The 27,171-nt window shown below is 41.8% G+C and overlaps 1 protein-coding gene across 9 annotated transcripts in view; it reads left to right on the forward strand.

Annotated features, from left to right (window-relative positions):
* Window positions 1-967: 967 nt before the first annotated feature.
* Window positions 968-27,171, forward strand: part of sptan1 (spectrin alpha, non-erythrocytic 1) — a 46,184-nt gene continuing 19,980 nt past the window's right edge. For 3 of the 9 annotated variants that reach the window (XM_030065807.1, XM_030065809.1, XM_030065810.1), the window contains exons 1-21: window positions 6,266-6,451; window positions 14,129-14,368; window positions 14,636-14,761; window positions 15,549-15,689; window positions 16,243-16,523; window positions 16,737-16,881; window positions 17,000-17,154; window positions 17,604-17,739; window positions 17,983-18,084; window positions 18,959-19,096; window positions 19,271-19,381; window positions 19,872-19,949; window positions 20,124-20,279; window positions 20,462-20,666; window positions 21,355-21,536; window positions 22,134-22,377; window positions 22,585-22,707; window positions 23,051-23,268; window positions 24,420-24,512; window positions 24,714-24,848; window positions 24,944-25,092. In XM_030065807.1, the coding sequence (XP_029921667.1) occupies window positions 6,398-6,451; window positions 14,129-14,368; window positions 14,636-14,761; window positions 15,549-15,689; window positions 16,243-16,523; window positions 16,737-16,881; window positions 17,000-17,154; window positions 17,604-17,739; window positions 17,983-18,084; window positions 18,959-19,096; window positions 19,271-19,381; window positions 19,872-19,949; window positions 20,124-20,279; window positions 20,462-20,666; window positions 21,355-21,536; window positions 22,134-22,377; window positions 22,585-22,707; window positions 23,051-23,268; window positions 24,420-24,512; window positions 24,714-24,848; window positions 24,944-25,092 (3,212 nt within the window). In that variant the 5' untranslated portion in view covers window positions 6,266-6,397. Of the gene's footprint in view, window positions 1,077-6,265; window positions 6,452-10,617; window positions 10,685-14,128; window positions 14,369-14,635; window positions 14,762-15,548; window positions 15,690-16,242; window positions 16,524-16,736; window positions 16,882-16,999; window positions 17,155-17,603; window positions 17,740-17,982; window positions 18,085-18,958; window positions 19,097-19,270; window positions 19,382-19,871; window positions 19,950-20,123; window positions 20,280-20,461; window positions 20,667-21,354; window positions 21,537-22,133; window positions 22,378-22,584; window positions 22,708-23,050; window positions 23,269-24,419; window positions 24,513-24,713; window positions 24,849-24,943; window positions 25,093-26,102; window positions 26,160-27,171 lie in introns of those variants that run through there. The other 6 variants (XM_030065808.1, XM_030065811.1, XM_030065814.1 and 3 more) reach the window with 4 other exon arrangements.

The following is a 27,171-nucleotide window of genomic DNA, read 5'->3' on the forward strand; positions in this document are numbered from 1 at the left end:
GACATCCATGGTAATTTATCTGCCTAATCTAACTATAAATGGAGGGATCTCTGTATATATTTCTTTTGATTATCTCTGCAACCATTCATCTGATCAACTTGGCAGGTGTATTGCTGGTCATCCAAGGAAGTGCAATGTCAACTTTGAACTTGATCACATGAACACTTTTCCAGAAAATGCAAGGACACACACATACAGTTCAATGGATGGAGGTAGGGTGAGGGGCAGTGAAGGAAGGCAGGCTCTGGGGGAGTGAAGGGTCTAGCAGATATACCCTTGGACACACACAAACACACACACACACACACACACACACACACTCTCTCTCTCTCTCTCTCTCTCTCTCTCTCTCTCTCTCTCTCTCTCTCTCTCTCTATCTCTCTCAACCTGTCATCTCACACTCTTAGCCCTGCTTCAACTGTCTTTAAGTGTCAGACCTTTCAGGCTTTCAGTCCTGAAAAGCCTGAGGAGCAAATACTTTGCTCTGTCACAGTTTAATCCTTGTGTTCTTGCAATATGAGGTTTTAGGAAATCTTAGATCTGGCTCTGACATGAAAAACAAGCAATTCACAGTGGACAATTTATCGGCATGAAAAGAAAAGTAATCTGGTATAATTTCTGTACATTTTATGAAATAAATGTATAGTTTCTCCAATACATGAGGGTCTAGTTTGAACTTTGCAGGCCTGCTGTTGTGAGTAAAGCATGGGAAACATGTTCAAGAAGTAATTCCGTATAACTTATTTACTTACGTACATATTAATGCTACTCTTTACTTGTACTTAAGGAGATTTAAAATTAAACTAAATAAAAATATTATTTATTTATTCATTTAATTTCCCAGGAATGGGGTAGTTCTACGGATGTTAAAAGTATAGTTTCTTGGGGTGACCGGAGATCGTCAGTTTTCGGCCATTGTCGGTTGTTTTCGTACAGCTGCGGTGAATGACGTCACGTTCAGTTAAAAAAAAAAAAAAAAAATACGGACAGCCACCCTCGTAGCCAACAGAGGTCTCATCCTTCGTCTTTGATCCGCCTCGACAACACTTCACAAGCTCATTAACAGCTAGTCTGAGGTATGAAAACCACTTATTATTATTTTTGAGTTGGCATTTTTAAAACGAACTGACCGAAATGGTGCATAAGTGGTTATCTCTGATGCTCTGTCCTATGCATGTCCTCTCTCTGCTAACCTGTCGGCTCGCTAGCTCGTTTAGCTAGCATAACGTTAGCTGCAGCCTCTCGTCTTTGTTGAACAATATTCACAAGGAGAGACTGAAAGGAGGATGCAGACATATCAAAAAGCATAGCAGATAAAATATCACACTGAAGACAGTTTGCCTCTGGGGTCACAGTTAGCTTTAGGCTAACTTCAGGTTAGATAACGTCCTGTCCTGCCAGATGACATTAACATAAGCTCGCTTTGTCGTTTCTCCAGCTCAGGTGTATAAAAACACTGATTCACCGCCGTGGTGTTGCATAGAAATGACTTTATTTAATTAAAAGTCTGGAAATTGTGAAAAGAGGGGAGCGAACGTAATCCTGGTGTCGTCGGTTGCAGCTTGCTAACGTTACCCCGTAAGTTAGCTTGCTGTATATCTAGCTAACACTGCAAAATCGCTGTATGATTCACTGATAAAATGTAAGTAACGTTAGCTAGATGCTCCCCGATCTTTTGTACATTGTCTTTTGCAAATCAATAAATATGGATGAATGGCTGGCAACACTATCTGGTCGGCCATAGCTGAATGGGAGCCGCCCAGTGCAGCTCGAAATATGTGCGAACAAATGGCCGCAGCTGTCAGCCGTCCTACTCTCATACAGTCATTCAGATAAACACATTAACAACGTGGAAGATAGGTAAATATTCACACTTAACGCTAGTTATTCAGAGCGCTGCGTATTTTATTGTCAAATGTATAGACAGCTTGTAAGACTGCTCAATCTAACTGAATGCCATCGCATAAACTGATGGCTGCAAAATGCCCTCGTATATCTAAATGAGCACTCCTGAAATTGGCTTTGGATTATAGTTGCTGTCCTATCTAAAGAGGTAGGAAGGGCTTCTGTAAAAGTGGAGTTGTGGAAATGTGGAGGCGCTGTGTCCCATCACAGCAACTGTCCCGACCACAGCCTTTTTTAAGGGTGGTGCCAAATTGCTCACATACCAGCTGCCCCTCCACTCTTACAAGGGGTTGAGATAGCAAGCTGCAGTAGACTGTGTGAAACATGTCCAGAACTGCAATGAGAAAGAATTTTACACCCTGTATTATTAAAAAAAAAAAAAAAAAAAAAAAAGGGACATTGAGCACATCTCCCATTTAGTAGTGCACTTAATGAGTTTACATTGTTTGGAATATTACAGTTTCCCCTAGTAGCCTGGAATTGTACATGGTTTTATTTGGTTGTTGGGTTTTCTCAAAGAGGGATGTGTGAGATCATTCAGATTGAGCTTGAAAAAACTGAAGGACGTTTTGTGAGGATCACTCTGATGTGAGTGTTTGCTGAAGGCATAAGACACCCATGTAGCACATGACATGTGAGTGATGCTATGTTGTCTGGGCCTAATGTGAGTGCCTCTCTTGACTCCAGATCAAACTTCTCCTAACTTGAATAACACAAGCTGACATTCAAGAAACAATTAAATCAGACCAGGGTCCTGTGTGGCCACATGCATTGAGAAATTGGGCCCGTGGGTGAGTTAACAGTTAAGATTACATCATGTATGACTGTGCTCTGGTTACAATAAACAGACTAATGTGTTGACATTTGTAGTAGGGTAATCATTGTCTTAAATCTGAGAATGGGCTATCATCTGCATATTAATGTAACTCATATTATGCAAACAAGCATCAGTGGCACCCACTATTATACACATATACCTTTTGTTTATTTATCATCCTGATGCTTTAGGCTAATCTGACATCTGAAGTCAACTTTAGGTTAAGCAAACCAAAAGCTAAAACCAAACACTTGACCATGAAGAAATGGAGTTTGCATTCTTTGTCATAAAGATAAAAAGGAGGGAAAATAGTTAGACAAAGCTGTGGCTGTGATAAAAGATAGCTGACATGGCTGTAAGGTCAGTGACTGCACCAGCTTGGTATGTTGGTAATGCCTCATTACAGCCCTAGTGGCCAATTCACTAAACAGGTTTCAAGAATAAGCCTATTTTTACATGAAATAGCAGGTAAACACAGGTCTTAATAATGACATTAAGGTTGCATTGCATTTAAGTGTAGCAGAGCCTTTCCAGTGAGCCAGCGTGAATAATAGTAGGGCCCTGGCTCTGTTAGACCTAAATGGAACAGAACCAAAAGCTTGACCATGAAAGACTATAGAAAAATTGTCCTGGATTTTGCATTGAGCACATTAACACCTTTGTTTACATTGCTAAAATACATAATTCTTTTTCAGTTATACATCTGGTTTCACAGCTGGGAGTTTGGTACATAGACTATTATTACTCTCTGATAATTTGGAATGCAAACCTGAAAAAAATGGTGGTTATTGTTTAGCAGCCCCTAACATAAATGAGCATGGAAATAGAATATTATTGAGCCACAAATATTAGTCTTTTTAACTCTATATCTCCTCATACAGCATATGAAATTCAAAGATGAATTGTTAAAGTAAGAGGCAATAAGAGTGGAAAAACTTGACAAAAGTACAGTAATGAAGGGCATCGTCAGCCAAGGCAGCAGAGCATATTGGGCATAGTTATCAAAATATTTTCCCCCAGTGTTGATGTGGTGTTCATTTTGTTCCATACCTTCTCTTCTCTTCTTCTCTTCTTTCTGAAGTGCTCAGAGAGCTTGCTTACAAGCAGATTAACACAAGCTGTCATTGGCACATTTGGTGTTACAAAACATGTGAACAAAGTCTTTGCACATTTCTATAGGTGCGTTCAACAATGCTCAACAATTTTTTGTTGGTTTGAGGAGGGAAAATGTGCTTCTTTGCCCAGAAATGGTTTGGTCTGCTAGTATGCATTAAATTCATCCAGCCATCCTTCCTTGCTCTAGCATTTTCCATTATTCATGTATTTTATATGCCCAGGGGGGGATATGGTAAGTGTTCCCAACAAATACAAGTATTGATCTGACTCTGTTTTGTCTGTTTGGCTTTTTTTTTTTTTTTTAACTGTAGGTTGGGTGAACTTCCACTGCAGTTGTAAATACAAGAGGTTGTTGCATTGTCCTTATTTATTTATTTATTTTTGGGACTCTTTTCCATTAAATGTCGCTAGTTGCCATTATTTGTCAGGCATGACGTATCGGGCGCAAGGGCAGCCATATACAGATCTGGGGCTCGGTATAGACCTCCTTAACAGCAGCCTTTTGACATGAAATAGCAGGATCAATACAGGTGTCAGTAATGATGTTAGTTGAAGTTGTGTTCCATTTAGGTTAACATAGCCTTTCCAGTGAGCCAGCATGAACAACACCAGGACCCTGGCTCTGTTAGACCCAAATGGACCAGAACCGTAATCAGTGTCATTAACAAGCGGTAGGGTTAGTTAGTGTCTGCATACTTGGCACCAACTAACCAGTGCAGAATGGAATGGGAATTTTTTCCTTTGGACACCACTTTGTGCATTGTGTGCTTTAACTGCCTTGTACTAAGACCTCAGTTTTTTCATTTTTTTGCGGACCTGTCCCGTGTGTTGCATTCCCACCTCTGCCAGGTCTCTCACTATATATTGCATAACATCCTCATTTCGGCAAACACCATCAATTTGACGTTGGACACTATCCTCTGCCCACATAGTCAGCAGAGCCCTAATGTCCTCATTTGACCTCTAATGCCGGATGTTCTTTATTTGACTTTTCTCCATTATTTCTCCATGTATTTGCTACAAAAGCGGGCTACTGCACTGACATCTGTACTTATCAGCTGCACCTGTCCACCCTGCCTATGACATAGGTATTCGCTGGGCCTTTAGCACCTAGAAAGTGGCCCCAACATAGCCCTGCCAAGGCACAATCAAAGAAGAGAAGTGACTATGGAAATGCAACTGGCCTTGGCAGGCAATAGCACATCCGCGTTTGGCATGACGGTGGAAAGCTGGCTGTTGCGTATTAGTGTTTAAACTGCTGTTTCATGTCATGATGGCTGCTGTGAAAAGGGTTGGTTGAAATGACTTGTGGGAATTCACATCATTATCCCATGTTCCAGCAAGTGTCGGTAATGCAAAGTATACCTGTTACAGTCTTTGGTTCAGTGCATTAGCTCGACAGCACTAAGGCTAAAAGGCAGTCTGAGGAGGGTTGGGTCTGATAATTAGTGCCTGGTCAGCTGTCCAGTCATTTGTTGTTGACCTCTATAGTTGGCTCTCAAGTAATACATTTAGGATGTACAGTGAGTTACTTGATCATTTTAAACAGGTGTGTAATAACTTTTAACAATAGACATTTAAATTGACCTCGCTTTTTGTCATACCCTGTGTGACAGAGTATTTCAAAGGTCTGTCCTACTCTTTTACAATGTTTTGTGATCATTTTGTCTTGTCAGTCAGTCTTGTGATTTTGTCCTCCTGTTCCCAACATCCTAAGGAGTGAATTTTCTTGTTTAATAAATATGTAAAGCACAGTGTAACCATGACCCAAATAGAAAATAGGCCTCCCCATCCTGAGGGTTGTCAGCTTCTCAGGTTGGGTGTCGGGCCTGCCGATACAGCCTGCCTCTGCTAACTCATTGTCATTCTGTAGCTGGCATGTTCTGCTCTCCGACGACATGAATGACCCTGTCTTGCAAGAGAACATTGTTTCTCTGTCAGAGGCACCGCGATGCTTGATTGCCTCCCAGCTGAAAAACAACCTTGATGAATTTCCAACATAACAGTTCCTGTGACTAACATGTTTTCATTCTGATTGCTTTTCTTAATTTCTCTGTGCCATTAATGCATTAAGTTTCACTTATTTGTCCAATCATTGTTATGTCCTGTAGCCAGCCACCACTGACATTCAGCATGTCCACGTTTACTAAACCCAAGCTGAAGGTAACGACCACGTTTGTCTGACCACTGTGTGTTTCTCTGTGTGTGCCTCTGTTTGTTTTGGATGCACCTGTACCTCTGGATTGCGCAGGAGAGAACGTTCGAGAGTAGGGCAGCGGTGATGCTGTTTTGCTGAATAAAGGGTTGGGAGAGGGCAGGGGAGGGGTAGGAAGCAGCAAATACAGAGAGCGAGAGAGAGAGAGAGAGACGCATGGGCTGGGCTAGGTCTTGGCTTCCTCTCTGAACAGCTTAGCCACTGCAGGGGCAATGCGTCTGTCGGTGCTGCAGAGAGCTTAAGTAGACTTTGGTTCCTCAATCACATTCAAGCTCTAATGGAGCGTACAACAGAGATCCAAGCTGCTGAAGACATATGACTTGTGACACAGACATAGCGTTTTGATGAGCCAAGACACGTACGTGGAGACCAGAGGATCCTGGTTGGAGAAAGCTGATGTGTGTATCATTTGGTTTTTGGACTATTTCTCTTGTTTTCATCCTGTCAAACTTTGAATTCAGATCTCTTAACGTGAAATTGCTTGTAATTTGTTTATATTGAATTTCATGAGGATTTGGTAAGTGGCTAGAGATCTGAATTGTGCATGCATTAAGTGTGTTCCTGTGTGCAAAATGGACTGTAGCTGAGGTCTTAGTTTATATTGTGCTGGGACTGTTTTGGCTTCCTGTTGAATTGCATTATGCTCATTAGGGCTGGGCAATATATCCATATTATTATATTGTCATCATGATATTAGACAAGATGTCGTCTGGGATTTTGGATGTGGCAATATCGTGATATGGCATAAGTGTTGTTGTTTCTTGGTTTTAAAGGCGGCATTACAGTAAGGTGATGTAATTTACTGAACGTACCTGGCTGAGCTGTTCTGTTATTTGCCTTTACCCACTTCTCATAGGTATGACTCATGATTATTGATCACAAATCTTTAAAATGTGTAAATATTTAGTGGAAGTACTAATAGTCATCCCCACAATATCATCACAGTATCGATATTGAGGTATTTTGTCAAAATGTTGTGATATTTGATTTTGTGCATATTGCCCAGCCCTAATGCTCATACAGTTATCTAGAAGAATAGACATAAGCTCATTTGCATGCATTTTGTTAGTGTGACATTTCTTTGCATGAAAAGCAAAGCTGGTGTTTACTTGAATTGAGCTAGATTGAAGTATTGATGAGTCTGACCCAGGCATTTCAAATTCTGAGACAGTAGTCATTTCTTCAAAACAGTCTGACACAGCTGTGTGTGTGTATCGTCTTTTGTTAGTGTGCATGTACACAGAGGCCTGCTAGTTATCAGCCTGATTGGCACAGTGACTGACCACTTCACTGGCCTGGCAGAGCTTCTCTCAGCTTCTTTGTCGCAAGCCAAGACCTGGCAAATACTTGTACGTCACACAGTTTGCCAGGTCTTATTAAAGCTTCTTTGCAAACCTCAAACTGAGTTTGATGAGCACTGATAGATCTTATTCATGTCAAACCAATTTGTGCCTGTATTTCATTAACACATTTAGCTGGTTGTCCAGAGTGAATATGCGCTCTGCCACTGGGTGAAAGCTACTGACCTTAAAAACCTTGAAATTTGGTGCAAACAACTGGCAATTAATATGTAAAGTAGATGCTTTGTCATACATTATCTAAGTGAAGTGGGTTAGGCTATATATACTTTTTCTGATCTCTGCTTGAATAGAGGACAGTAGTGTGTGTGTGTGTTTTTTTTGTTTTGTTTTGTTTTGTTTTGTTTTATTTTTCCTTTGGATGAATTTGAGGTTGTGCGTGTTATACATTATATTTAATATTAGGGATGTCATGAGAACTGATACTTCAGTGCCAAGTCGATGCCAATAGTAAAAAAAAAAACAAAAAAACAACAGTACCAGTTATTCTATGGCACCGTAGGTACTGGATGTATTTATTTAGATTTAGCCTTCAGTGGGCCGTAACATATTCTTCCGGAACTGATGGGGGCAGTATACATACGAACCAGAAAGAAGAAAATGATCCATCATTTTGCATTTGCATACATTTTTCATTATATATATAATTCTAGTCACTTAAGTTAAAGTGATAATATTGGTAGAAAATTAAGAGTAGTAAGTAGAATATCCCTCATTTTGCTGAAGACCCCTGGAAACCACTCAGGGACCTGTGTGGGTCCCTGGAACACACTTTGACCACTGGATTAGGGCCTCATATCAGAGAATCAAGATAACAGAGTAATTAGATTTTGTACTGATTTCAGCTTGTGTTTTTGATTAGGTGTCACAAAGCTGTATTTAGTTTCTTGCTAAATGGTATATATTATGTAAAAATTCCTCAGTGGGTGCGGCTGGTTCAATAAACTCTTGCCTCATCAAACGTCCTCTCACTGGCCGTGCTGTAAAGCCAAAGGGAATGACACTGAGCATGCAGGGTGAACAAAGTTCAGTTTGAGCGGAAAAGAGGCGTTGTTGCTCTTGTATCTTTCTGCTTCCTTCTCCGTTCCACACCAACAGAATAGCCTTGCCTTGTCCCGTGGGACTCTCCCATTTCCTGTAAATTCCTTTAGCCTCTCTTCATCCAGTATGGCGTCATCATGACCCCTCTCCATAACAGATGGGTCACCATAGTAACTGGAAGTTGATAAGTGAATTACTTCATCCAATTCTCTGTGGGCCTCTGAGAAGGCCAGAAGATTCATAAAAGGCCTATGCCATCTATTAATCTACTGGAAATAAGCAGCACTCTCTGGGAGAGAGCCTAATGTCAGGGTGTAGCCTCTCCTCATCTGTACAACTACACCTAAGATTGTTTTACTCACTTAGCTAACGAGCTTACATTTGTTGAATGGTTGCAGAAGTGATGAGACTTTTTTTTTAATAACCAGTCTTTAATATGAAAACTAACCTGTTATTCCCACCTTTGGTGATGCACCATATTTTGAAGTTCTAGTCTAATTTGTGGTGGACTTTCAGTGTGCTAATATACATTGACTTCCTCAACAGCTATGTCTAGTAAAGAGGTGAATGGTCTAGAAATGTATTAACTCCACAGTATCCAAACTCATAAACCTGTGTTTGAGACCAAGGTAGCAATTAATGGTTTAGCTGTATCATACCCTCCCCCATACCACTGCGCAAACATCATTTTGTTTTTATGAGGAGGCCAGCACAGACCTAGGTAGAAACTCTTAACTGAATTATCCAGGTGATTCATGTGGTACGTGGGCAGTCATTTTAATTCACCGGATTCCTACCCGTTGTCCTCCATTTGTCTGCCCACACACTTGTATCTCTTGGCAGCGCATGTTTTCTCTGAACACTCACAGGCAGCATGGGAGCCACACAGAGCCTCTATAAATATCCTATCTGACTCTAAGCAGAGTGATAAAAGATGGATGGCCACTTTGCACTGGAGCCTTCTCTGTTAATCAGCTCTGGGGATATTCACATTCCTCCTCAGAGCCCAGAGAATCTTATCTTAATGTACAACATTGAACTTTATTGGTTGGCTTTGTGCTGTTTTATATACTTAATTTGCAAATCAAAATTTATTGCCAGTCACCAGTGTAGTCCTCTCTGTTGCTTCTGAATTTCTTCGCTTTGTTAAATGTGAAGGAGGGCTAGAGGTAATATTTTGGACGATCTGTGTTAGGTCAGAAAAGTAGTGTCATGCAATGATTGCAATTCTGCACCAAATCTTTTTTTTTTTCTCAAAGTTGTCAGTATTTTTAATGTTTCATTCAGGTGTTTGTTAAAACCTCAAGAGGCAGCGTGGTGATTTTTGACAAACAAAATCCTGAGCATTGTCTACAGTCTGTTAATGCATCTCATTCACATACAGAGAAAGGCATCGGGAGTATCCTGTCAGCATTCTCTAATTTGCTGCTAAGTGGCTATAAAAGCAGGTTGTTGGACTTTGAAAGGCTGATGACTTTCAGAGTCATCGGCAGCTGGCATGTGTCCAGAAGTCCTCCCAGCATTAACATTGAATGAGCCTGGAAGAAAAGCAGTTAGGGTTACGTGGACACGGCAGTCCCAGGAAAGGAAGCTTCCAGTTCTGCCGGCTAATGTCAGTATGTGTGGCTGCAGCAGTGTGTGTGTGTGTGTGTGTGTGCGTGCGTGCGCATGTGCACGTGCATGTGTGTGCGCATGTACGATGAAGAGACTTGTTATCTCTTGATACAAGTTGGTAGTAACTGCTATCAGCAGTTGCAGATGCACTGTATTTATGGGCGTCACGCGGGATAAAGTAACCTGCTACAAGGCTAACTCTTCAAAAATTATTCAAGTTAATGAATAAATTCCATTGCAGTTGCTCTTGGAACTAGCATTAACTCAAAAGTACCCTTAAAAAAACATACTTAAGCAAGTATGAGGTAAAACTGGTCCACCGTCCTAGCAGTGAGTTGATAAAATCACACGTAGTTGTAAAAATGTGCTGTGTCATTGCACTTACCCAACAGCACACATCTGCTGCTGAAATGATATTTATTTTTTTTCAAAGCATGTGAAATCCACCACATTTAGCATAAATGTTGTTCAACAGAAAGGTGCTTTAAAAAGAAGAGAAAAGGGAACTGGGGAAAGGGAAATTATACACACCCACTGAAGACTGCAGCACCCTTCATGGCATCCTCTAAATCTTAGTAATAGGAGTTACAATAGGGGAGAAGAGGCTGCCTCATTACAGTGAGTGCTTTCCATGTTATGCTGTGTTCCTGCAATACTGGCTCACTCCACAACAAATTACATAAATAAACTAAGGTCATGTATTGGTCAGAGGATGTGTCTGTCAGATCAGTATGTCTCACTTGGGCTGACATTTGTGTTGAGAACGGGGCTGAGGTCAGTTAAATCCCTGAGATGAATTAAGCCCTGCATGAACTGGGGCAAGAGTTAGGGGAGGATTGGGGGAGGGGATGCTAGCTTTTACTCTAGCCTGTTTCTTGTTTCTGACAGGCTGGTGATGCCAGTAATCTGCTTATACACAGATATACTGCTGTATGTTTTTTGTATCTACTTTGAGATTTAAATTCAAATGCATTGCACTACAGAATAAACCATCCCTTCTGCCTACAGATGTAAGCTTGTCCATTGAAAAGCCTGTGACCTGATTTGTAATGTTAATTGTGTGTGATGTTGTGAAGGGCACTGTAGCAACTAGGCCTTGCTTGGCTGAAAGCAACTGCAGTTTCAGTGATCATCAGTGATTTGGACACTACTGTTCAGTGTGCCAGTGACTCCATAGAAGTTGATTCATACAGGAAGGCAATTTTTGATTTACAGATTTGAGTTTCTGTTTTAAACACCCACCTTATAATGTTCTGCTTCTGCGACTAAAAAAGTCATCACTGTACATAAACCACAGAACTGATAATAAAGCAGATGGAGACTATTTTCCGGTGGAGAGACTGCCTCACTCCACCAAATTTCAAGTCATCAAAACACAGCAGTGCTGCTGCTTTTAGGAAAACTAATGTGGACAACTTCATTATGGTGATGGAATACTGGTGTGAAGAAAGTTTGATGTCTCTGAAAGTTCATTTTCATATTGTAGTGGAGCAAATGGAAACCAATGGCTGGATAAAAGATGGCAAATATAACAGAAATCTTAAATAAGACTACGTGCTTTGGAAAAAGATCAGGCTGAACGTAGATATTACGCTAAACAGGCTAAGTCTCATGTGGTCCTTTTAAGATGTTGTGGAGATCAAATGCACTAGCCCTCAAATGGTCAAAATGAGCAAATATACCCTTTGTTTATGAGGTTGCAGTAAACCTCCTGTCCTGTCAGATAGCATAGTGGTGTAAAAGGGAGATGGGTACTTGTTTGCAAAGCAAATGGTGCCTCTGGAAACCAAAGCATCTGCCTCCTTTAGCTGTGCTGAATGGGATGCCACTGCAGCTCTGCTGACTCCACTAATCCTGCTGTTAAGCCCGGAGGTGAACCGTTCTACTGTTTTATATCCATCCACCCCTCTTTGTCTCACTGTGTGTAATGCCAACAAAAAGTCACCTCATATGTGTTTAGGTCTGACAGTCCCAACCAGCTTCTCGCTGTTTTGGGTATGAACTGCTAAGCTGACAAGCAGACAGTGTCGTTAAGTCTGGGGTTTTGTTGACCTCAGCTTGGTTAGATAGATCAGTATCTCTCTGTCCTTCTCATAGTTTTAGATATATATATGAAGAAAGAAATCATTAATTACAGCTGAAATATGGTGGTCAGGTTTTCTAGATGAGGGGTTTTCAAACTTCAAACAACAACCAAGTTGACTGTCATTAAGCCCTGGACTTCCACTTTAAGGGATTTGCCCTCAGGACTCTGATGTGAAAACATGTTTAGGTTTGTTGTAATTATTGCATTGTCTAAGTGCCATACTCTTCAAATAAATTCAAAGTGGTGAGATTAGAACATCATGTTAAAATAGTCACTCGAACATATTTGTGTCTTAGTGACGTCTGATGAATTAACCCTTTTAAACCTGAGCAATTTCACTTGATTTCTATCAAAAACTTAGGAAAAAATACCAGAAAATGAATTCAAACATTTATTCGCTCATCACAAGGACTTCTTCGTGATAATTAGTGATTCTCCCCCCTAAGTTGCATGTTTGGCATTGTGGGCTTTGGAGATATATTGAAAGTAAAACAAAATCATCAAATCAAAATCCTGGTCTCTGCCATGCTGTTGCCTTAGTTCTTAGTTACTTAGTTACTCACAGCTATTCGAACAGTACTGCCCATGCTTTTTTTCATTGCCAGATTCTCAGAGGCTAAGCCGATGTGGATGCCAACAAAAAGTCTCTGTTCATTACCAGTTCAACGGGGTTGCTAGCCAGACATTCCCACAGTTTGGGGTAGTGGTCATGGGATAAGAGGCACTGCAGACAGGGAAGCTGACTGCAGCAGTCCCATTGTTTGGTGAAGCCTGGTGACTGTTTAGATGCATGTGGAATTTCCGCCCCCCACCCCAGTTTGGCATTTTAGTGTTTCAGCTGCTAGCTAACCTCATGGCCGCTCAGCTTGAGACAGGATGGTGGGATTTTTGTTTGGACCTTCCGCCTTGTCCCTTTTACATCTTGCCTCGTAGTTCCATGGTCAGTTTTTGTGGTATAAATAGTTAAGGGGCCTGGCTGTGGAGCCACATGTACGCTGGTCTCTTGGATGTTATCCCCCTTAGAATTTTATTTCTTGTGTTTCTTGACTTCCCTTCTATGCTTTTGCGCAAACTGCCTTTTGAGTCTTTAAACTGTTTTTACTGTTCAACGAGTCAGTGAAGGGCTGGGAAATTGGAAGTGGTCTTTTCTGGGAGAGCAGAAATGTCAGAGAATGTTACATTTGCACATATCTGCAGTTGGTTATTATAAGTAAATAGTACGCACAAAGATGGCATTCAGACCTGGCATTTCTCATTGATGTTTCTTAAACCAGTGTAGTAGAAAACTGAGATTTAAAGGAGCATACAAGTGATTTTGAATGTTTGGCACATGTACTAGTATTTCCCCACATTTTACATTGCAAAAAACATTTTGCAAATCATGCTGGGGTACAAAAGACCATTTCATTAACTAACTAACCCAATCTCAGGTCATCAAAACACAACAGTGATGCCGCTTTTAGGAAAACAAATGTGGACACCTTTATTATGGAAATAGTGATGAACTCTGAAAGTTTGTTTTTATATTGTAGTGGAATGAATAGAAACCAGTGACTGGATAAAGGGTAGGAAAAATGATATTGGAGTTCTAAAATACGACTGCTTGCTTTGAGAAAAGATTAGTAGCAACATGGAGTATATACATTTGTAGCCTACATGTTAGGCTAAACATGCAAAATCACTGGTATTGTCCTTTAATGCTGTTAAGCACTGAAATGATGTTAGTGAACTCCAACAGGAATTCATTGCAGGTTTGATGCAGTGACCCCCTCGGTGTATGGGCTGTTTGAACAAAGGAACGTGTTTTGAATAGTAGCTTACAGAAAAGAGACTGGGCTGGCCAAATGAAACAGTCCACACTTTTGAAGTAAACAGCAAACCTGCGGGAAACACTGAATCATAAACAAGTCTCAGCCAAACATGATGACGTATGCTCCAAAGGTTTTGATGAGGCTTTTCTCTCATTTGTTCTCTAGAGAATGGATACCACTGGGGTAAAAGTGCTGGAGACAGCCGATGACATCCAGGAGCGCCGCCAGCAGGTGCTGGACCGGTACCGGCGCTTCAAGGAGCTGTCTATGATGCGCCGGCAGAAACTGGAAGACTCATATCGATTTCAGTTCTTCCGCCGTGATGCTGATGAGCTTGAGAAGTGGATCCAGGAGAAGCTGCAGATCGCCTCTGATGAGAACTACAAGGACCCCTCCAACCTGCAGGTGTGTCTGCCTTGCTGTTAAGTGTGTGTGCATCCATTAGACTTTGAGGCCTGTCATCACTAATGTCCATGTGTTTTAGTTTGCGGTGTGGGTCCGCCTTTGTGAATATGGTTTCAACACTCAATCTGAATTTGGGAAAAGAAAAAAAAAAAGGATTGTGATATTTACAATTGAATCACAGTAACATAACTTTTGAATGACCCTTATATGTCATGTACTTGAGGTACAACATATTTAAGGCCTCCCATACATCCTTCTTTCCCACAGGGCAAGCTGCAGAAACATCAGGCCTTCGAAGCTGAAGTTCAGGCCAACGCAGGGGCCATCATCAAACTGGACGAGACTGGAAACCTCATGATCAGCGAGGGCCATTTTGCCTCCGAGACCATCCGAGTAAGACACATACACACTTAGATGAAACTGGTCATTGTAATTTGCATGATGAGTATATGACAGCGTAATGTACACCCATCGTGGGACAATGGAATCATTTTTAACGTGTAACCTTTCAGCCGAATTTGCTATCAATGGTTAAAGTGTCCACACATCAGTTGTCATCATGGCTGACAGGAACCAAGGAAAAGAGAAGTCTTTTGATTCAGTACAACAAACAAAATTCATAGTTATTTTTTATGATTTTGAAGCACACAGTATTTCACAGGTACATAGAACATACACACAGACCTGGGTTTGTCTTTACCTTTTGTTAACCCCCTTCCATCTGATTCAGTCCTACACGCCTTACCGGACACAACAGCGGCCCATAATTAAGTGTGTCAATATGGCTGAGTATATAAAAGTAGGTGCTGGGCTGCAGTGACAAACCTTTCCTCTCGACTGAGTGCAGTGAAAGTTCTTTCACATTCAGCTTCTTTCAGTTTGGTTTCCCTTTCTTACCCTCTCTGACTTTCTTACTTATTTTTACTTCAAATAAACAGACTGTAAAGAGATTTTTTTTTCCTTGCATGCAGTGTGTTTCTCGACAGAGGAAGCATTCTGATGAGTCATGATTAGCAACATTGCAGGGGTGACATTGCTTCTATTTGGCCTCTTTAGAGTATTTCTTCTATAATCTTTTGCTTCAAGGTGCACTTTTTTAGCTATACCTTCCATTTTCTTGGTCTCCTTTGCCTTTCCTGTTTATTATCTCACACTCCCCCACCCGTTACTGTTCCCTCAGACTCGTTTGGAGGAGCTGCATTCCCTGTGGGACCTCCTGCTGCGGAGAACCAAGGAGAAGGGCATGCGGCTCCTGCAGGCCCAGAAATTGGTGCAGTACCTGCGCGAGTGTGAAGATGCCCTCGACTGGATCACTGACAAGGTCAGATCCTCATTTGACATAAAGGAAAAAAAATCTGTTGTTTTGCTGAAAGCAAATTAATTCTGCTAGAGTGAACAAATTAAGATGTAGCTGTATTTCATAGGTATGCACTGATATTCAGTTTTAGTCTGTTAGTATGTAATTTTTTCCAGCCATAAAACATTGTCACATGGGCTCTTCAGCCGCTTGAAAATATGGTTGTTAGCTGTTAGCATTCCTCTCTGAAACACACTCTGAACAATCCTTAGCGCTGCAAACAAACAAACTGCCTAGTGACTAACAGCTGACATAAGTTTAATTGTTAGAGTGAGGAATGCACACGGTGGTATTGTATGCAATTAACTCAAGTACTGGTAGAACATTTTGTTCCACACTGAAAGTTGGCTAGTAAATGCCAATGCCAAAGTGCCCTGTAAAGACTGATGTATAAATTTTAATTCAGTGGATTAATAACATTGAAAAGTAGCACTGCATGTATGTTTGCATGAGAGTACGTCTGACCAAAAGCCAGTGCCTGGCCTCAACAGTGGTTTTCTTCCACCTGCACCTCCAGGAGGCCATGGCCACCTCAGAGGAGCTGGGCCAGGACCTGGAGCATGTGGAGCTCCTCCAGAAGAAGTTTGAGGAGTTCCAGACAGACCTGGCGGCCCACGAGGAGCGTGTCAATGAGGTCAATCAGCTGGCAGCCAAACTGACCCAGGAGGCCCACCCTGAGCTTGAGTTGATCGTCCGCAAGCAGGATGAAGTCAACACTGCCTGGCAGCGCCTCAAAGGTCTGGCCCAGCAAAGGCAGGGCAAGCTGTTTGGAGCTGCTGAGGTGCAGCGCTTCAACAGGTAACCAGCATCAGCACTTTATGTGGACAGCCTGTATACAAAGTACACAGAGATTGGTTCTGCAAGGCCTTCATGTACCTGTGTATTACTTATGTACAAAAGTAATAATGTGCAGCTGATTAAACATGCAGAAAGTTATTCTTCTCTTTCATTGTACTGACACATAAGAAGAAGATGCTGAGTAAAGACTGTGTGTTTTGATTCCAACAAAAGGGATGTGGATGAGACCATCAGCTGGATCAAGGAGAAGGAGCAGCTCATGGCTTCTGATGACTTTGGACGTGACCTGGCCAGCGTGCAGGCCCTGCTGCGCAAACACGAGGGTCTGGAGAGAGACCTGGTTGCTCTGGAAGACAAGGCAGGACATTTGATGCTTCACAGAATGACCATACCAACATATGCAAGATGACCATGACCTTCAAACATAGGATGCTAACTTCTTTTTTGTCTTCTCTTTTTCCTCCTCCTCCAATCAGGTGAACACACTTGGTGGTGATGCAGAGCGCCTGCAGCAGACACATCCCCAGAACGCCTCTCAGATCCACTTGAAGAAGGACGAGCTCATCACCAACTGGGAACAGATTCGCACTCTGGCTGCTGAACGTCACGCCCGCCTGAATGACTCCTATCGGTAAGCCACCAAACGCAGAAAAAGGGCATCATCATGATAAGGGGGGGGCATTGAAACACAGTCTGCTTGTTGCACATGTGGAATTGCAAGTTCAGGGAATGCTCAGATACACACAAACTACAACGTAATAGTATAATTTGTCTTGGATTATCTGACATCATTCTCAGACGTGGAGGCCATCATTTCACTCAGTCCACCTCAGTGGCAGGAGGCTAACAGTGAGCATTTAGAGCAGCCAGCCAGTGTCCAGCAATCAGCAACATTTAGAGGACGATAGCACCGCTACTGTCTTCTATAACAGCAAAGTGAAATGAAATCTTTTTTTTTTTTTTTCAAAATGGGCGAACTGTCCCTTTTTAGATGGTAACTTCTAGTCATAAGTTCACATGATCAGAGTTGTAGCCAGTCTCTCCTGTCCTCTTCTGACCGTCTTCTTGGTCCACTTTTAGGCTGCAGCGTTTCACTGCTGACTTCAGAGACCTGACCAGCTGGGTGACAGAGATGAAGGCCTTGATCAATGCCGATGAATTGGCCAACGATGTGGCTGGAGCTGAAGCTCTGCTGGACCGCCACCAGGAACACAAGGTATAAACAAAGCATCACTCAGCCGTGGCAGACCTGACAAGATACTGCAGGCAACAATGAAGACATTTTGGAGTTTGTTTTATGAAATGAAATACAAGTTTTATCTCACACTTTGATTTATTATTATTTTTTTTTTTTTAACATGGATAGGAGTTAAAACTGGAACAATGTTTAAGCTGATTGGACCATCTGTGCTTTCAGTTGGCAATGTTTTGCTGAGTGTATTTCTCCTGTGTTGACCAGGGAGAGATTGATGCCCACGAGGACAGTTTCAGAGCCACTGATGAAGCTGGCCAGGCCTTGCTCAACACAAGCCACTATGCCTCTGAGGAGGTTAAGGAGAAGGTAGGACCATGTGCCAACATCTTGTTACCTTTATGTTTCATGTGCTGCTTGTTATGGGTGGATATAAAATATCCAAACAAATGGAACCAGTCCTTTCAGATGATGCAGATAGTTTTTTAGTCACTCAAATGGGACCAAACATCAAAATAAAAGATGCTGCTACTGCACCATGTGTATATATTTGGCCCAGTGTAGGTACAAGAATCTAATCTGTAATACACTCAGGATGAATACGGTAATAATCGACCACCCACTAAGGTTGAAGCCACCAGAAAGTGGATAAGCTGCCATATTGGTGCGCCCAGAGGATGCAGAAAAAAACAAAGGGAGTCAGAAAACAAATCCACTGGTGACAGCAACATTAGGAAAAAGAATCATATTCATATGTATCGTTTTTTGACATTATTATAGACTGTATAAATTGTCTGTGGTTTTATAGTCCACTCTATAAATATTTAGAGGCCTGTTTTTACCTAAGAGAGGTTACAGGTCTTTTGTAACCAAATTTTCCATCTAGCAAGCATCGCATTAATTTAGCAGCCAGTGAGCTCAATCACCACTATTAACTTAGGTCTGTCAGTACTGCTAAGGATGCTTATTCTCTGTTTTACAAATACAGTTTGGTCTGTACTGGGATGAGTGTGGCCTGCCTGTTAATAATGAATATTAATAATAATCAATAATGAATGTTATAGATTTAGTTCTTATGCCATTTCTGTATTACAGTATTCCAAAGTTGGGTGTAGTTTTTGTGATGGATCGGTGGTACTGCATAGTGCCTTAGCAAGTAAAATTACTGTCGTGAGTCTTTATTCTTTTCTAAACTTTGAGTCTTTATTCTGCTCTAACCTGTTGCGTTGTGTTGTGCATGTAGCTGGGCATACTCGCAGAGGAGAAGGAGTCTCTTCTGGAATTGTGGGAAGTTCGCCGGCAGCAGTATGAGCAGTGCATGGACTTGCAGCTCTTCTACAGGGACACCGAGCAAGTTGACAACTGGATGAGCAAACAAGAGGTGACTTGTCTCACCAATGCATACACAAGGACCTGCCCACCCACAGGGCATACACCTTCACAAATAAAGGAAACACCACATGTTGTTACAGACTGTACATGTGGAATGAATTACCCTGGTGTGATTTTACTGTTTTTTTCTGTCATGTGAACTCATAATGTGTTTGGTGTGTAGGCTTTCCTCCTGAACGAGGACCTTGGTGACTCCCTGGACAGCGTTGAGGCCTTGCTGAAAAAACATGAAGACTTTGAGAAGTCACTCAGTGCCCAGGAAGAGAAGATCACTGTACGTACGCTAGTCAATTGGCCTCTCCCACCATTTACCTTTCATTCATATAACCTGAAGAATGAGCATAATTCTAATTATATCTTTATATTTCCTGGGCCATAACTAAAGTAGAGGAGTTAGTAGGTTCTTCAAGTGTCTCAACAGTTTACATGCGGATATTGTGATAGACAGAATATTCTACCTCCAGAACATGATCAGCTTTACAGTGTTAGGGAATGTCTACAAGATCTCAAACAACCTTTTGTTGGATATTATTCCATCAGTCCTTAAACACTGGATACGACCAAAGTAAATGTAAGATAAAGACTCCCTCCACTCCACATCTCCTGCAAGTCTTCTAGTATCAGATTCCACTCATATCTTTTGTGTCCAGAGCCATCTATGGAGTATTTTAAATTGAATTAAGTTATTTCCCATTTTTATTGCACTCTACTATCTTCAAATAGGGTGTAACTTTTAACATTGTAATGATCTTTGACCCCTCTAGGCCCTTGATGAGTTCGCTACCAAACTAATCCAGAACAACCACTATGCCAAAGAGGATGTGGCCACCCGCAGAGATGCTGTAAGTACCGTTGTCAACCCCCTTAAACCTCCCTCAACATTATTCATGTATTCAATTTTGACAATTTCAAATAACGAATATATGACCATTGATAGTTAATACAACTAGGCAGCCAACCTGCGTCGGTGTAAACTTAAAATGCATAACGTCCCGTTTTCTTTTGCATTTCATCAGCTGCTCAGCCGTCGTAATGCCCTGCATGAACGTGCCCAGTCTCGCCGCGCTGCCTTGGAGGACTCCTTCCACCTGCAGCAGTTCTTCAGGGACTCTGATGAGCTTAAGAGCTGGATTAACGAGAAGATGAAGACTGCCACCGATGAGGCTTACAAGGTCGGTTCCTGTCTTCATAGAGTTACTGGATCTTAACCAAACAGGCATTGAGAGTGAATCAAAGCTAATTTACAAAAGTGCTGTGTAGAGATTTGCTGTCCCTTGTGAAACATCTTTCTTAATGTCCATGTTGTGCCGCATTAAATCCCCCACTCCTTGTTCATCCTCTTTCTCTTCACCAGGACCCCTCAAACCTGCAGGGCAAGGTGCAGAAACACCAAGCCTTTGAAGCTGAGCTGTCGGCTAACCAGAGCCGCATCGACGCTCTGCAGAAGTCTGGCCAGGAACTGCTCGATGGAAAACATTATGCCTCGGCTGAAGTGGCTGGCCGCATGGAGGAAGTCAGCTCGCAGTGGAAGAAACTGCTAGAAGCCACTGAGCTTAAGGGTACGGTATAGAGGAGTTCTTTTTCGTAATTTTGAAATGAGCAAAACCCAAGTACAACTGCCGTTAGTGATACTAACGGCCATAGTGAGGTGTTTAAAGCTTGCAGAATAAAAGCCCTACTGCCTACGGGCTCCTGGGTATCGTAGCATTAAATTGAGCTGACGTGATCCACGGTTCCACAGATGTAGGATAGTGGGGATATTATATATAATTATGACTCAATGCAACTACAACATTAAAAATTACAGCTAGTGAATCAAAATTAACATTAAAAGAAATGAGATGGGGATCACAAAAATCAGGATTTAATCAGCAATAGAGGAGATAACATACCATCATAAAAAATAACAAAATATGGTCAGATAATCACAAGAATAAAGATAAAAAATTAAATTAAACTAATCACATAATAAAATGATGTGAAACCATTAAAATGGTAAAATGATAAAACCACAATAAAAAACACTATGAAAAGGCCATGAATTTGAGAAGTAACTTAAAAGATTATACTGACTTGGCCAACCTGAGATTCTCAGGGAAGGGATTTCCATACCTGAGGGGTGCCGGATGCAAAATTCCAGCTAACTGTGGTGACGAGGCGTGTATTAGTCGTAAATTTTTGCCTTAACTGGATACTGAAACCATTTGATTGTGAGCATTTTTCTCTGCACCTGCGGCTTTACCACAGGCATCAAGCTCCGTGAGGCCAACCAGCAGCAGCAGTTCAACAGGAACGTAGAGGATATTGAGCTGTGGCTGTACGAGGTGGAGGGCCACTTGGCTTCAGACGACTTTGGAAAAGACCTGACCAGTGTCCAGAACCTGCAGAAGAAACATGCCCTGCTGGAGGCTGACGTAGCCGCTCACCAGGTACCCAGTTTACCTACAGACACTTACAGATCATCTGACTTTTTTTTGATTACGTGACTGGGACTTATCTCTCATCATTACATTTTTCTGCTATTGCTAGACCCTTCCTTAAGTAAAATGACATATTCGATTATTTTTAACATACAACTCCACACTGAACTTAAATTGGAGTGGAATGGACTTTCCCATTCAAATCAACATAGCAGGATGGTTAGAGCGGCAGCCATTTTTATGTGATTTGTTGCTATTGCGAGGAACTGTTGCAGCAACAACCAAACGAGCAGTGGGGTCCTGAGCATGGAGCTACAGCAAAACAAATCTTCTCAGTTCTCAAGATAGTGTGACATGCTGTACGGCCCTACTGATGACTTATCACCATAGCAACTAACGGCAGTTGCCATTTCATGTTGTCCCAGCCAAATGACCACAGCGAACCAAAACCGGTCTGTTTCATTCAAGTTCTTTGCTTCTCCCCTTGGGGTGGATTACTTGAAAAGACTCATTGGGAATGGGTTGTTCTTCAGTTGGATACTCTGGTAAGTGTGTAGCATTGGAATAGAAAATTCATTACAATCTCTTGTGAAACTTTCCTATTAGGACCGAATTGACGGCATAACAATCCAGGCACGCCAGTTCCAAGAAGCTGGACATTTTGATGCTGACAACATTCGCAAGAAACAGGAGGCTTTGGTGGTTCGTTATGAGGCTCTACGTGAGCCCATGGCTGCCCGTAAGCAGAAACTGTCCGACTCGCTGCGGCTCCAGCAGCTCTTCAGAGACGTGGAGGATGAGGAGACCTGGATCCGTGAGAAAGAGCCAATCGCCGCCTCTACTAACCGAGGTAGGCTTAATCAGTATCCAGCCAAGCCAACTATGGTGCTGCGAAATGGGCGTTTATCCTGCTGTGGATAGTCTCCATCACATTTCAGTCATAGATTAAAAAAAACTCAACAGTTAACAGCTTTCTTGGTTTCATTTTTAACTGACCTGAACTGAACTGATCAATTAGCAAAGCAAAGATGAGTTTTGATCATGCTATTTCCCTCAGGCAAAGACTTGATTGGTGTTCAGAACCTCCTGAAGAAGCACCAGGCCCTGCAGGCTGAGATCTCTGGTCACGAGCCCCGCATTAAGGCTGTCACACAGAAAGGAGAGGCCATGGTGGATGAAGGTAATGACTTGAAAATATTTCATTCATGACAATCTCCAATGATTTATCTTAAGCGTCATACTATTACGGCTGTAAATTATATACAAGATGGAAGTCACCTTGACCATACCCCCTGGACCATACCAGTGATTTTCAGTGTTGGGCCCATTTACTACAATTTCCCCACATTTTACATAAATTCTTAAAATGAGTGTGATGGTTTTGGAAAAGATTAGCAGAAACATGAAGTATTTACATTTTGTAGATATTTTGCCAAACATGTGAAATGACTATTGGTTCTTAAAAACCAAAAATAACCCGGATATATTGCAGCAGTTGACAAATGTTCATTTGTGGTTCACAGGGCACTTTGCCGGTGAGGAAGTGAAGGTGAAGCTGGGTGAGTTAAACGGCCGCTGGGACAACTTGAAGGCCAAGGCCTCCCAGAGGAGACAGGACCTGGAGGACTCTCTGCAGGCCCAGCAGTACTTTGCTGATGCCAATGAAGCTGAGTCATGGATGAGGGAGAAGGAGCCCATTGTGGGGAGCACAGACTATGGCAAAGATGAAGATTCTGCCGAGGTATATGAAGAGAATGGAAAGGGGATGAATATTTAAATAGCAGTCAAATTATCCATATTGGTGTGTCAGCTTTGTCTGTTGCAAAAGAATACCTTTTTTTCTGTCAGTTTAATCATGCGATCTGTAACCCTATTTTTCCGAACCAGGATTTATTGTCAGCAAACCAACAAACTGTCTCCTTCTAAAGAAGCTAGTGTTTCTGACACAATTTATTTCATTTTGGAGCCTATATGCCTTGCTGGATTTAGGCACTTTATTTCATTTTAGAGAATTTTTGTTTTGTTTTGCTAAGATGTTTGATAACCTGTAGTCCCATTATTACAGTCCCCCACTATAGTATGCTCAGCCTTTATACCAGTTTTGAGGTTATTGGTGATTAAAAATCCAAACTGCTGAGGCCTTTTCTGTAACAGGATGTTTTTTTTTATATATGTAGCCTCAATTGTTCTCAACTTGAGTTGGCTTATGTAATACATATTTATTTTAAAAATGGTCTTGGCCTTTTTGTATTTATGGGTGAAAGCTTTAGGTTAGGGGCTGGAATAATTGTGGAGTGTCCTGTTTATTATTATTGTAAAATAAGACAAAAACAATTATCTTAAAATTATATTGTATCTTCCCAAATAGTTCTTGTGCTGGGATCACCTGATGGTATAGTTCTATTTTCAGAAATCATATGAATATGGGGGTGTGCCTGCTCCTCACCAAGTAAAGTGTGTCTGTTGTTATGAAGTCAGTGTAAAATAATTAGGTTAAAAATGATTTAATATGCTACAAATTTCTTTTTATGCTTATTCATAATTCATTTAGGCCATTCAGATTAGTGTGCAGATTTTTGATCGACCAATCGATTGGCCCAAGAGCAGGTCAGATTTCAGTTGCCCAAGATTTTCTTTGATTGATGACAGCCCAAAATGGAACAAATAAAAAATATCATAGATAAACAGTTCTGTTATCGCAAATGTCATCTGCTCTCTGAAGTGTACAGAATTTGGTCTGAATGCAGCTTGCCATGCTTCCTGTTTTTTCTGTGTGTTCTTTATTTCAGTTGTCTGGCCATGTTTCACTGTCAAATTTCTCTGTTTCGTCCTTGGTTTAAATCCTTTATCATGTGACAAGTCCAGTTGTATATAACTCCTTCTCTTCCACAGGCCCTGTTGAAGAAGCACGAGGCTCTTATGTCTGACCTGATTGCCTATGGCAGCAGCATCCAGGGCCTGAAGGAACAGGCCCAGTCCTGCAGGGTAAAACCAAAAAACCTCCCTCACATTTAAGCTTTGGACAGGTGCTAGATTGTTGATGCTTCACATTCAAGTGTCAAACCTCTGGATGATGGGTTGCACAGGAATTTGATTTCTCCTGATATAGATATTATAACAATTTCAAGAATGTAGAAATAGAGCACAATTCAGTCAGTGACACAAGTTGTTTGTCTAACCAAACAGCAACAAGTGGCTCCCACTGATGATGAGACAGGGAAGGAGCTGGTCTTGGCCTTGTACGACTACCAGGAGAAGAGCCCCCGTGAAGTCACCATGAAGAAGGGCGACATCCTCACTCTGCTCAACAGCACCAACAAAGTACGAAGATAAACCGGATTTACTTGGGGGAATAGCATTCCATGTTAATCATAGATTAAGTGTCTTTGCATTATTTTCCCTCTCCCATGCATCAGGATTGGTGGAAAGTGGAGGTCAACGATCGCCAGGGCTTCGTTCCTGCTGCCTATGTGAAGAAGCTTGACCCCACCCAGTCTTCCTCCAGGGAAAACCTCCTGGATGAGCAAGGCAGCATTGCACTGCGCCAAGACCAGATCGAGAATCAGTAAGAAACCAACACAAAAAACTCTTAAAGACATAGTTCGCCCATTTTAAAAAATGTGCTTGTTTTTCACCCCCCCCCCCCAGCTTTTATGTAGGACAGTAGTGGTGCTATCTTCCTCTCAACATTAGTGAGTGCTGGATACTGGCTGGCTGCTCCAAATGCCTCATTTTCCCAGATAACACTCTAACCATCCTAATCCACTCAAATTCTTAAAGTTTGGGTTTAATGATGTGTAGCAGAGGTTTTACAGCCTGAAATGGCTTAAAAATGTTGATGGATTAAAAAAAAAAAGATCAGCAGTAGAACTATTTTTTTGTGTGTAGTCTCAGCTCTCTGTGCTGGTCCTCAGTTACAACAGTGGTTGGCAGGTGGCTGAAAGGTATGTGAATTGTGTGCGATAGAGAGGAGCGGAGGAAAAGAGGAAGCTGGTTACAACATTTGAATGAAGCAATGAAGAAAATAAGTTACTTGAACTTTCTGGACATTGATGACAGGAAAAATACAATTATGAACTTTGATTTGAGCAAATCGATGGTCTGTGTGCACTCGCTGGGCATATGTGCTTTTTGATTTTGGAAAGCAACACATGAAAAGTGATGTTAAACCTTTTTAGAGTGGATTGAGGCTTTTATTTTTAAGAATGGTAGTTGGGGGAAAGTCCTGCGGTTAGCACTACTGTCCTACATAACTGCTAGGGGGGAAGTGAAAGTACATAAAATTTTTCAAAATGAGTGAACTATCCTGTTAATGCTAGTTGTTCCACTAACTCGTTCTTTCTTATCTTCCACTACATTTCCCTAACTGGGGTGTATCAGTTGCCCTGTAGCCCCCTCAGTGTTCGGTCTTCCTTCTTCTTTGCCATCTAATCTGATCTTCTGCTCTGTTTCTAATATTGATAACCTTGCCCCTTCCCTTTTCTCTGTGTGCCTCCTCTGCTGTGTCTTCTCTCTGTGTTTAACTACTTAACCTTGCGTCTGTCCCTGTGTTCGCTTCGCCTTGCCACTGTGCAGGCTTGTCACCAAGGAGGCCTGCAGCGTTTCTGTGCGCATGAAGCAGGTGGAAGAGCTGTGAGTAGGAATGAGCGCCGCTCAGCGCGTTGTTGTGATCGTGATACCACTTAAGACCATCAGCCGAGCTACTGCCTCCCCCCAACAGCCCCCTGTTACGTTCTGTGACTTTTGTCTCCACATCACCTCATCTTCTATTCGGCAGAGGGATAGAAGTTATCTCCCTTTGATCCACACCTGTCATGCCCTTTTCATCCCAGGCTTGCCCCATGGATGTTACGCTCTGAATGTTCTGTGTCTGTGAAATGTGTGCATATCATTAGGCTGAAAATACAGTCATACGCACCCATGATATCCCATGTCACAAACAGATCTGCTCTGCAAATGCAGGGCTTTGATTCATTTCAAGTGTTTTTCAGTCGTCATCCATACAGACTCAGAAGTCTGCATGCTTTCATGTTACTCAGTACATCAGGTGATTTCTCTATGGGTGATTTTTGCTGCTGTAATCCTGCATTTGACTGAAATCCTGCAGACTTTCAACCTCCATGAACCATGATTGCCTGGGAAAATTTTAAATTTGTTCAATATATAGTGTAACCCATAGACAACCAGCATAGACAATTTCTGTGCTGCAAGCTTTTGACTTCTTGAAGCACTGGATATCAGCCTTTGCCTGCCTGTACAGTAAAAATCCACATGATGGTGACAGAGCAACACAATTCGCAAAACATGATAGTAATAGCCATCTCTGAACATCATATACTGTTACTAGTGTCTAATCACAAATCTCTCACTGTGGCAGCAGGCAGAACCTGAGATCTGTCAGGGAAAACATTTCTTATATTTTCTGGGCGACACCACAGAACTTGATTGGAGTAGAATGGACATTGCTTCATTTACTGTGGTCATTTAGCTGGTACCCAGTAAAATGCTGATTATAGTTGTTTGCTATGGTGACAAGTCAAGTAAGGTCGTAAAGTGTGTTATACCTTTGTGTCCTGGTGTGTTACACAAGCTCTAAGACATCATCAGACATACTTTTCACCTTGTAATGCCTCCATTCATGTTC

The sequence above is a fragment of the Myripristis murdjan genome, chromosome 12 (genome assembly GCF_902150065.1).
Source record: "Myripristis murdjan chromosome 12, fMyrMur1.1, whole genome shotgun sequence".
Classification (NCBI taxonomy): domain Eukaryota; kingdom Metazoa; phylum Chordata; class Actinopteri; order Holocentriformes; family Holocentridae; genus Myripristis; species Myripristis murdjan.